The following is a 12,630-nucleotide window of genomic DNA, read 5'->3' on the forward strand; positions in this document are numbered from 1 at the left end:
TTGCTCTCCAAAACCACATACCTACTGTAACAATAAATCTTAATAAACAGACATTAAACACGTGTACAATGAGTGTTATTCTTTCAAACTCAAGTGTCGTCCTGTCAAACTACACACTGTCATGCTTGGTGTGGCCTACCCAATGGGCCAAAGTCTCATTCATTACACACTTATCTGTGCAAATAACACATCCAGATCGTAACCACAGATTGGTAGTGTGTGTGGCCCAATGGAAGACATATAGTGGAAGATGGAAATGGTGATGGATAGAAGTAGAGAAGTAGAAAAAAAAACTGAGTGTGTTTGTATGCACGTGAAGTAAATTAGAGGTCACATCCACGGCAAGCTTTATGACGAGGAGTTGTTCTCATTCGTTGGAAAAAAGATCTGTTGGGGACAAAATTCAGGGAACTGTAATGCCCCCAAAATGTCACATAGTGTAGCCCAGGGGTGTCAAACTCAAATACACAGTGGACCAAAATTCAAAACTGGGACAAAGTCGCAGGCCAACATTGATATTTATTGAAAAAAAAAAATCTTCCTCCAGATATAACAATAAACCTTATCATATGGACCCACACAAGTTTTGCTTAAAAACTAAATATGGAGCAAGCATAGCTTAATGTCGCACACATGCAAAATCCTGTTTTCTGCCTAAGTAGCAGGGTGACTGCTATGACTGCTATGACTGTACACAGAGGAGAGGGCGTTTATGGGTCCTGTTGTGATTTTCGTGCCAAAACACTGGCAGAAAATTCTGGGATTTGTAGAATTAGCTACATGCACTGTAGACTATACCGACGGGCCAGCTCTAATAGTCATTTGGTATGGCTTTGCAGGCCAAATATAATTACAATGCAGGCCAAATTTGGCCCGCGGGCCAGAGTTTGACACCTATGCTGTAAAGACCAACCAACCAATCACAGCTCTAATAGAGACGATGCCTTAGAAAGGTCAATACAAACCTGCTCCTATGTGCATCAAAATCTGCCATCCGATCAACAACAAAGTGAATTGCGTTATCAAAGCTGACGTTTGAACGACACGAACACAATCATTTGGGAATTTTAATCCAAAAAGATGACTTACCAAGTTGATCTTTTAGATAAACACTTTCACATCAAAAAAATTGAGGAAATATGATGACAAACTAATGATCGCAATGTCTACAAGGAATAAAAAAATACTCCAATTCAGCCAAACATCCGCATATCCAATCAGACTAGCATGATTGACTTTTTACTTATTCAAGCATTTTCAATGTGGGGGTTCAATAAATACATCATTTGGTAATGTAAATACCTGGCTATGGTTTGACCCGAATAAGTGGAAAATCAACTCTGAGCAAGCTATACATTTAAGATGTCCAAAATCCATTTGCTGTGCATTTCTGAGCAGTATCGTCTCAGTGCAGGTCTTTAGCAGGGGGATATTTGGATTTTAGGAACCACAGGCTCTGGAATAACAAAGATATATGTCTGTTGCTTAACCTCAAAATAAAAGCTTTAACATGGCAAAATGAGTTCCAGTAGAGGAGGATTCTCACACTCTGGCTCAATAGCCAGAACAAACTAAAAAGTATTGCTGTTGGGTGTCAAAAAAGATGTTCACTTCTCATCTCAAAAGAGATCATATTTAATTTTTAATAATATAATTAATACCAAGAAAAGACAACTATTTGGGTTGCAATCTATATTATTTCAATTTTCTGATTTCTTGAAACCAACTCGAGACTCATCTGTATCCAGTGCAGTCAAGCAGAGTTTTGCCATAAAATAGTTAATGAAAGGTTAGAGTTGGTTGTTTTTGATCTTTGGTCTACATTTCCAGATCCGTGAAAAATGGTAATCCCGGCATTTTTGCGTATGTGACTGAGATCTATTTTTTAACAACCTCAGTCTCAAAGTCAATATTTAAATTAATGTGATTTTACAAAAAACATGGAGGCAGAAGTATCTATGAACAATGTATTCCATGTAATGCTATTTTTCTCTTTTTCACAGTGTAACCTGTTCAGTGAAAAGTCCAACAACAAACATACTGAATCAGATGTTGAACATGTTGGAATGACGCGCCAAGGTTTTAAGTGTAATCCTGTATCTGAACCCAAGAAGCCAATCCAATGCCCCAACTGGAGCTTATTTTTCAAAAGCATACATGGAATTAAGGATGTGATTTGGGAGTTGGGGATTTCAAACAAATTACTGTCTGATTCATGGTTTTTATAAACATGTCATTTGCAAGCATTTCTTCCTTTTCTCATTCCAGACTCATGTTTAGATATTACACCCTTTAAAACAAAAATGTAAAACCAATTTGTTTACGTAACAGGAAATGAGCAGGAGTCATGGCAGAGAGGAAGGAGCTGTGTATGATAACATTTAGGGCTTGTTCATATAATATTTAAGAAAATAAATTGTTGATAGTAGCTGTAGCCATGAGATATCAAATGAAAATCCATAAGCAAGAAAAAAAAAGCAATTCCCAGCCTATGATTGGTCTTGATCAACATGTGGAAGACAGTAAATTCAATTTGGACTAAAGAAACATGTCTAAGCTGAAAATGTGTCCTTAATCATTTGTCTTGAGTCCAGAATGATTCTGGGCTCATAGTAAAATGCGGGAAAAAAAAACAACAACACGAAACAATAAGCATTGGAAAAACTGACAAACATGGTTGATGGAACTTGTCTACCACCCCTGTATTTGCTTCATTTTTAACATGTCATAGAAACATGTCATAACGTTTCTTAGTTGATCTGAAAGCATTTTTTAGAATAAGAGAGTCAAGACAGGGCAGAAAAAAGAAACTCAATTGATCAAAAAAAATCCTGCTAACTAACTGATTTTCATTTTCCACCTCTCCAATTGTGCTCATTGTGTATATAAAATATCCTGCCTCGTCCTTGTCCTCCCTTTTTTCCCTTTTTTTGCGTGCCTAACTCATCAAGTGTTTAAATGTCACTAGATAAACCTGCACAGAGGGTGGATTACTGTTCCTGAAAGCGTGCGCACCTTCATTTCCACCTCTGACCTGTGCTAAAACACATCATGATCCATCTGAGCCTCAGAGGAGATGGAGGAGTCATCACAATCGGAGGATGATACTGATCTGTCTGATTTTGTGACCCCCTACACACACACAAACACACACACACAAACGTCTCTTGTGTTTTCATCTCTTAATCACACATGGCATCAAGTCACTCCTGTCTGTTCCACTTGCTTCAACGGCCACCTTTTGACCCGCTGTGATTCTGCAGCTGAGTCTTATCTCACAGGTTCCTCAGAACCCCCTATGTCTGAAGTGTGTTCATTACTCAAAGCAAATATAGAAGACAGAGGGATTGTCAACATCAGGCACCTGGCTTGATCTCACTTTACTACCCCTGCCATCAACCACACAGGCTAAAGCTAGAAAAATGTCTAATATTTAACATTTTTAGGCCTAAAAATTATGTTTGTTTCATATCCCCAACACGGGAACCTTGAAACACTCATGAAAGCTGATTTAGTTTGAATTTGCTTACATTTTGGAGGGGAAGTCTGAGGTTGCGGGAGATACTGCATATGAAATATGAAGCCGAGGCACCAAATAGCACATTTCAAATCACTAGAAACACAATGAGGAAAACAGATATCCACAGATACAGCTGAATGCCAAATCAAACAATACATCGGATGAGTTCAGCCCTTTAATTTTGTACATTGTTACTGGAAGTTAGCCTTCGTTAATTCAAAATCATGTTTAAGTACCTCTGGAAATCCTTGGACGTCTTACAGTGGTTTTGATCCGAAGCAGTATGCAGCATGAAGCTGTTCCGAATGTTATAGCATTTTTGCTAAATCCCAGCAGAAAGCCCAGCCCTATTTCCCTCAGAATTTGCCCTGCTACCTCTATTGGCAATCTCATCATCTCTCTTGAGGTCGTGACCTTTCCTTGTGTTCGGCATATTAATCTTTTCCAATCGCGCTGGCGAGAGTTCATCTTTTTGAATTTTTTGGAGAGAAGAAGTAGATTCAGGCCCAGGAGAGGCTTTTCATATATTTTGTTATTTTTCTTTTCTTTCCTTGAGCGTTACTGTTGCTTTTGCACCTTGTTGTAATACTCTGTTTACTTTTAATGGGGTCATGCCCTACTTTTTGTGAATTAGCCAGAGTTGGGAAGAGGGTATTCTTCCTCAGGGAAAGCAGTGTGCTATCATCAACCACGGCAATCTATAGAGGTCTTCTGGAGTTTTTAAGACTGTTAAATCATTCCTACCATTCATTCTCGTGTTGAGCTTCTCAAACGTCTTCATTTCAATTGCATTTTGCCTTTTTTCAAATCTACGCAGTAGGTCGATTGATAGATATACACTGCTGAGAAAGCGAACACGTTTGCCGAACTACTCGAGTGGTGACGAGAGACTCTGGAAAACCACTAATACATTCGGAAAATCCCACCAAGCTGGTTCGTTAAACAAGCCCCTATCCTCCTGGTTCCAGGTTATAAAAGGAGAGTCACGGAAAACAAAAAATCCATGGGGAAGGAGTGGTCAACAGCTTCTGCCAAACACATGATCCGACAATTTTTTGTTAGCAAACTAACACACACACACACACACACACACACTGAAAAGACATTTAATTTATTTTCAACCTTCTGTACTGCTGTCAAGGTTGTGGCTACTGTGTTGGAGACAAATGGATTCTATGTAAATTAATGGCAAATGTAACATTTAGAATGGCCATGTGACATTCATAGTCATGTATATAATTTTACCACACATGATTTGGGTGAATTATGTTTTTTTTTTTTTTTTTTTTTGGGAAATGCTTCTTTAAAATTTAACTCCATAACAAATTCTACTTGTTTGCTGACGTTATTTAAGAATGGCTGAATAGTCGGGGCTCGCATCGACCCACCCACCACCTCCATCAATCAAAGATACAAGGAAGTCCCTTTCACAAACTGTTTCAGATTCACTTCATGGACCGCTGAATGTGTCTCACTATCCAAGCAATTGTGTCTTAACACTCTGAAGAGTGTGTTGTTTCTGCCCCTGCTTCCTGTAAGTTGTAAAATCAGAAGTTTCAGGCCGGTTCAAAAGTGTGATGGCTTTTGTCGAGAGTGGAATGCATGTCGGTTTAACACGCAACTTTTATAAGGGGTGTTTTCTCGACTCAGCTCGTACAAAAGCCTGTTGTCAGACGGAGTACAGATGGAATAAAATTCAATCTAGTACGGTGTTCTACTTTAATCCAATTTAACTCGCAAGACCTTTTCACCCTTTCGGCTGGGGATTTCCTGTGAAATAATGCCACCATATGACATTCAAAAAGAAAAACAAAAAACAACAGTGTTTTCTTACAGTTAAAAAAAGCACAATTTAATATAAAATGCAATCCAAAAGTCACCCATTAATTGTTTAATTTATTTTCTACTTTGGTCTTAAATGATAAATGATGAAATGATTACCTGGCTGATTTAGGTATGAAATAACACATCAACATACTGTATTTTGTAGTTGAGCTGAGTGATCACCCAAATGTGATCTTAACATAATCCTTAACACAATTTCTTCATATAAAGAGACTACGCGGTAACAATATAGAATATTTTTCATTCATATTTGCTTTGCTTGACAACATAATGTTATAAAATATATATGCACCATCAATTAAAAATATAATTTCCCCCGGAGGCCCAAGAGCAAAAACAGCTGAAATGGAGTATTGATAGAAGTAAACCGTGATCGGAGTATGATTTAATCTTAAGCAATCTTAACTTAACTTGACTTTCAGAGGAATGCACACTTCTAATGTTTAATGTAATGGATCTCGTTTTCCCTACCTAAATTAGTTAGTTTTAGATTGTAGCTGAATCTGTAACGTAAAGCTGAAAAAACAGATAAAACATTTCGGAATAAAAAGTTTCAAATTCCTCCCCATTAATGAATTTAATGCACAAAAGGCTAAATAGAAGTCTGCAATGAAAGGAGACGCGAAAACGGTTCTTTTTGCTGCACAAGGAGAATGAGCGAAGGCATGGGGACTGAATCAAAAAAAAAAAAAAAAAAAAAAAAAGAGTCGGGTCCTTCAGTGGAAATCCAGATCCCACTGCTTCAGGCTCTTGAACACAATTACGTCCTTTCATCGGGCCCAGATGGGGGAGAGAGGGGTGCAAGCAGGACAGGGGGGCCGGCAACCACTCTTCTGTTGACCTTGTGCAACTATTTCTCTAATTTGTTTATTTCTTTTCTGGCTTTCTCTTTAAGCTCAATATTACTAAACTTAATCAACTCTATGTTATTGTATAACACCTATCTCACTAACCTTATTTATACTGTATATATCCTAATGAATAGTTCACTTTGTTTCCAAAACAAAGTATGGCCACGTGTACTTGTTATTTAGTTGAGAATGATCATCAAATGATAAAGGAAGACAGCAGCACAAATAGGAATTCAGAATGATAAAGTGAAAGGGAAAAAATACATGTTTGGAAATGGTTTCTTGCGATGATAAGAATAATGCACGGGAGAAATAAGTTGTTTTTCGTGGCCTTTCTTTGCAACTGAGATGCTGCATGTCAAGTCTTTTTCTTCAATAATAAATTGTACTAAGTGAAGTAATCCGAAAAGTGCAGGTTGATTTTTTTCAGGGGTGTGAAGTATATCAGATATCAGACAATCCATTTATTTGTATTTTACACACACACACACACACACACACACACACACACACACACACACACACACACACACACACACACACATGTATATTTGCTTATTAAAAATATGTATACATATATATATATATACATGAAGGCTATATATTGGGAGATTGATGGCGGTTGCTGGAGGCCATTATGGACTCGGTTATTTTTGTTTGGGACAGACAATGCATTCCTTTTCTCAATATTATATGTAAATAAATAAAATGATGTGTTTGTGTGTGTATTCATTTTTTATGGAAAATTAATTTTATTTTCAATGAATATTTTTTTTGAGTCCTAAATTATTTCACTGAGTCAAATCCAAATGCCTTACTCAACCTGGGACAATAACTAACCTTCTGTGCGGGCATGGGAACATTGTTCAGTACTCCAGGACAGACAAAAAAATGAAATACAATCATCACTGCAAGCCAGCAGCTCTGTGCAGTTGAATAACTGCAAACATAATTCAAAAGCTGCAGTGCCAGCTAGCTATCTGTCACCGACCCTTTAATAAACATTGATTTTCAGGAGAAATGAGATCAACTGCCTATCCGTCAAGTCAGACATCAAATAAAAAGTATATTTATCTTGAATTACTCGCTAACAATTGACAGAAATTCTGAAGTTGTGTGTTTCTGTGATGAGTTGTAAACAATAAAGTGTCTGATGGAGATAAAACAGAGCGGCATGAACTAAGTCTCTTCTATCTCTTGTTGTTGCAATGAAAAAGAGCGTATCAGGATTTAGTAAATGCATGCTGCCTAATATAATGGCTTATTTAGCCACGGCATTTGTATAATTAACTTTTATATCCAGGAGGAAAATTAACTCAGATTTCATTAATTGGAGGCTAAGCGAGGGACCTGGATATGTGTCGACAAAGGCAAAAATAAGTCAATGATTCACTGTGTTATAGTGAATGTAATTAATCTTTATAAGTATGCAGACATGCAAATTTCTTTTTCTGTTTCTTCAAAGCTGGGTAAAAATAAATATATTACTCAATTAAAAGCCACGAGGAATGGATTTCATTGAACGACGAGACGGGAAACAGCACGACCTCACTCCTTCGATTCAACGTAGAGACTCCGGGAGGAGATTGCAACTATCAATAAGGAAGTTGAAGAAAGTAAGATGAAAAGCCTCGGAAGATGAAAGGGAGAGTAATGAAAATAAAAAGAACAGGGAGGACAGGGAGATGATGAAGAGTGGTTCAGGAATGCAAGACGCTGGACAGTGTAAGGTCAGACCCTCCTGTAAAACAGACCGGTGTATTTTGAACATGTTTAATTCAGTTTCCAGTGTTCCGAGTCTCTCGAAAAAGGAAGTAAATTCTCAAGGGACGTGAAATTGTATAGCCGATATATTTGCCAAAGCACATTCTACCAGTAGCACAGGTGCAGGAACGTTGTAAAATAAGGGAAATACATCAATAATGTCAGTTTAACTGTAATATTTATCTAAAGTTTGCCAACATTAGCTGTAACAAAAGCTGCAGTAGAGAACCCCCTGGGTGTATTGAATTCAGTTATTTTATCATGTATGACTTAACTTGTAACAGAAAGAATTTATCATGACCTCCTTAAACCGTGACATAACATTGCTTTAAAGGCAAAACAAAAGAAAAAGCGGCGCATGCGTGTGTGTGTGTGTGTGTGTGTGTCTTACAGTCATGGCAAGGAGTTTGCCGTAGGTGAGGTGCGCTGGAATGTGGTCCGGCTTGGCTCGCAGGGATTCTCGGTACCAGTGTTCTGCTTCTGTCAGTTTGTTTAGTCTCATGTAGGCTTCTCCTGTGAGAGGAGAGGGAGGGGAGCGTCAGGGATCAACCTGTCAGAGGTTAAGAAATCACACATCTGCCGATTGTTCAGCAGAGGATTGCCATGAGAGAAGCAGGCAGCCAGGCTGAGTTATCACTTTTACACGGCCTGTGGGTATCAGCTTGTAAATAATATCTTTAAAGGATGTAGATCGAACCATTCTGACCATAGAGATGGTGGTTAACTGAGAAACCTGAATTACCTGACTATGAGTGACAAGTTCAGTATGAATTTTAAAGCGCTCCTTCCATAAGTAAACTCTCGAGCTGTCTTTTTGTTGCGGGAGTAAAAGTCAGGGAGCAGATGCTTTTCTCAATTTGACCGTTTTTTTCCACCATCAGACTTGAGAAATATCTGCAGTACTTCCCTGGTCTGATATAAATCAAAACACACACACACACAAAAAAAAAAAAACGATTTCTAAAAATGATTCAGAGGGAGTGCAAATAATTAATCAAGTATGAATCAGCCCAGATGACTTTCACATTCTGGATGATGGTCTGAGAATAACAGATTTGTGAAATTATCAATCGTCACGTCAGCTAAAAAGGACTGTTGCAAAATGTGACCTTTGTAACATTAAAAGAAAAAAAAACATCGATAATCTCAGAGCTCAGAGTGTGTTTTATAGGGGAAAAAAAAAAATCATTGTCTCTCATTCCCTAAGTTGCCAGACATCATTTGATACCCCCCTTCGGCCCCACCCCCTCATCACCACCTGAAAAAACAACCAACTCTTTCAAAGCCATCCGGTAACACATGTATTATTGTGAGAGTGTGACAACATCGGACTGTAACTCTGCACAACATGCTATAATTTAGCCTCTGTGTGTATAAGAATAGACTGACAATTCAATTCTGCTGGATTTAAGGCTTCTTACTCCCCTGATATGAAACCGTGATGAGCAATAGAAACATACACATATTGTGCATCGGCGAGCAGTTTAACTTAAACATTTGTAAGACATCAAAATTCCATTTTGTCCAGCTCTTCTGGAGGGGAATTCTGAGTTGTTCCCAGGCTAACCAAAAAGACAAAGTCCATCCGGCAGTTCCGTGCGCTGGGTCTTCCCTTGGAGGTCTCCCGGGACACGCCCCGAACACCTCAACAGGGAGGCGTCCAGTCGTCATCCGAACCAGATGCCGGAGCCACCTCATACGGCTCCTCCGGATGTGGAGGAGCAGGGGCTGGCAGAGCTTCTCACCCGATCTCTGTGAGAGCCCAGACACCCGGCGGAGGCAGCTTATTTCGGCTGCAAGATGGGGTGGGAATATAGGTTGAGAGCTGAGACAAGAAACATCACCGCCACAGCAGATATGACTGTAAATCTATTGCATTTTTTTTTTTTTTTTTTAATTATTTTATTCTTTTTTGAATATTCCAATGACAATTCAAAATAATCTTAAAATGGTGAAAGAAAAAAAAGAAAAAAAAAAAAAAACCTTCCCTGTCCCTGATTTGGTAACACTGTAATAAATAAATATGCTTCCAAGTAGCATAATCTAAAATAACGGAACTTTTTTATTTTTTATTTTCATAGATATATAAAGCTCCGTTTTCATATTGTGTCAGCGAAACGGCCAAGGCACTCTCATTCCATCCCTGGCAGCGGACCTCTGTTTAAGATTAGCACAAAATCAATGTGCAATTAGATGTGACATCGAAGCCAAATAGCTGAGACCAGCTTCTCAGAGTGGAACATTCCTGGGCCCACCAGACAGAATTTGAGCGGGACCAGCAGGGCGCAGATTACTGTGTCTGATGAAAGGTTCTGCTCCTTGGCGTCTGACAAACAGCATGAGTGCAGCGAAAGCGAGACAAAACTGGAAATAGATATGAGCAGGTGTGCCAAATGTACACTTTTAGCAGAGTTCCAAAACAAGGCCGTTGCGGCAAAAATCAAACATCTTCGGCTACAGACACAGCACTGCTTCTTAACTGTGACTGGAGCTTTCACCAACATTTTGACATAATCTCAGGAGCTCTGTCAAACTGCATTTTATTTTTCGACGTATAAATGAAGTCGACTCGGCAGAATTACAGACTTCTCGGGTTTTATGCATATGTGTGTGTGTGTGTGTGTGTGTGTGTATAAGAGGGAGTGAGAGAGAGAGAGCAGGAAAAAAGGCAAAAATAAAGAGAGCACAAACTATAACAAGCCGGCAGCAGCTGTTCGAAAGCTGTAATCTAACAAGATGAATGTCCGTGCAGTGAAAAGCAAATGACTGTGTTTCACACTTTTTTCCCCCAAAACTTACTGTTGTCCAGAACAGCAGAAAGTATTCTCCATAAAATCTATTCCTACGCAGCTTTAGCCTTTCCCCCGGCTTTTTCAAACCGCACCAGAAAGACCCGTTCTGGTTTTGGAATTGAAAATAAGCGACGACAAAATGTCTTTCAATACTCCCCCTGGAAGATGCCAATCACTTGCACAGCAGGAGACGATTTGCCGTTCGAATGACAGAAAATCGAGGAAAATTAAATTGAGGAAATTAATCGATATATGTTTCTTGCTCACATGCCATTCTGAAAAGCCAAACCAAATCTATAGATAACTTGATTGTCAAACTATCCAGTTTTTACCAACAAAACTGTGAAAAGGATAGACTCATACTGACAAGATTTTCAACATTTTGTTTTATTTTCCTCACTGACCTTAACAATTTGATACCTAGGAAGCTACCAGACTTGTCTCCAAGTCTGTGGATTATGATTAATTACCATTGTTAATCTCAGCAACGGAGCAATGGATGAGTAGCTGTTTTCTCGTGCACAGAGTGAAAGTGATTATGGTAATGGATCCGTCGAATATGATGAATATGATAAATGACTTTTAAAATAACTGGCTGTGATATATCAACAACCTTAGTGGACACAGTGGATTACATGATCTGTAGCCAGACACGTCCGGCCAATATATTTCAGGCAGTAGATCTGTTGGGGTCCCTTTCCAAAACTGACAACGGTATATGTTGAAGATGTTTCAGCAAATAATTATTCAACCCCGCTCCCCCGTATTTCCTCGTTCAATCTAATGTGACTCCCACAAGGAATACAAGTGCAAAAACCCTAATACTGCAAAATCTGATGATCTGATTTTTTATTTTTTTGCTGTTTTCCTTCAACCCGTTTTGTCCAAATGGTGGAATAAGTGTGTTTTCTCAAATAACAAAGCAAGGGAAAAAAAAAAAAAAACTGATTATTAGTTGCAGGAAACTAAGTCAAAAAATTACAATGTATACTTATCCTTTGATAGTATTTCATTCACAGTAAAGATTCGCAGTAAAGCGCTTTTGTGCTTCAAGTCTTGAAACAAAAGCAGTTCTTACCCATCATGTTGTAGAGACTCTGCGGAGCAAATTGCCTTGGCATTTTCTGTATTGCTTCTTTAAACACAGACAGGGCCTCCTGTGAAAGAAACGGATACGAAAAAAAAAAAAAAGGTGTGGGATGTTTTCAATAGCCAGAGACCCCACCAGAGCGAGTGCCGCTGGTTAACAAGTCATCCCTCCCTTGCGGCTGCCGCCATGTCACAGTGAATACAAAGCGTGGAATCGGGGGGTTCCTGGGAGGCTGTTTCATACAGAGCCTAGCAGGAAGGGTCTATCCCTTGTGTCATGGATGTTAAGATGACTAGAGCAGTGTCACTTATTGGATCTAACATGGGCTGAGCACAGGTCTGACAACTGACCTCAGAATTCCACCGAGATTACATGGTCAAAGGAGCTGGAAGTGGTTTATTGCTGAGGCTACTGCTGTGGTTAGCGGTTGCAGGAAGTAGGACTTCTGCATTTCTCCAGCGTGCGGCACTTTATAAAAGACATTATTGAATCTGTTGCAACCCCAATTCAGTCCCGATTAAATCAGCGGCATCAGTGCCTTGTACAACACGAATGTTGAGTTTGAAAATCTATTTCTTTCACGAGCAATAGAGGTATGAACGTTAATTTGTTTGAAACAGCCTAAGGTGTATCTGCATAGAAAAACCGTGTCCCCCGGGACGGATGTAATCCTAGAAGCTCACCGTAGGAACAACAGGCAATACGAATTTGGCTTTCGCAGAGTCCTCCTGCCTCTTTGGCAGCCATATGTTTTTTTATAAATTTAGT

At 39.0% G+C, this 12,630-nt stretch overlaps 1 protein-coding gene across 1 annotated transcript in view; it reads right to left on the reverse strand.

The window, feature by feature from the left end:
* tmtc2b (transmembrane O-mannosyltransferase targeting cadherins 2b) overlaps window positions 1–12,630 on the reverse strand; it is an 88,652-nt gene that overhangs the window by 13,230 nt on the left and 62,792 nt on the right. Inside the window, exons 7-8 of the mRNA XM_086163202.1 lie at window positions 11,851–11,929; window positions 8,372–8,493 (exon numbers count right to left, since the gene is read on the reverse strand). Coding sequence (XP_086019328.1) covers window positions 8,372–8,493; window positions 11,851–11,929 — 201 coding nt within the window. The remainder of the gene's footprint in view (window positions 1–8,371; window positions 8,494–11,850; window positions 11,930–12,630) is intronic.

This window comes from Fistularia commersonii, chromosome 17 (assembly GCF_037954325.1).
Source record: "Fistularia commersonii isolate RoL2024-O1a breed Wild chromosome 17, RoL_Fcom_v1.0, whole genome shotgun sequence".
NCBI classification, from domain to species: domain Eukaryota; kingdom Metazoa; phylum Chordata; class Actinopteri; order Syngnathiformes; family Fistulariidae; genus Fistularia; species Fistularia commersonii.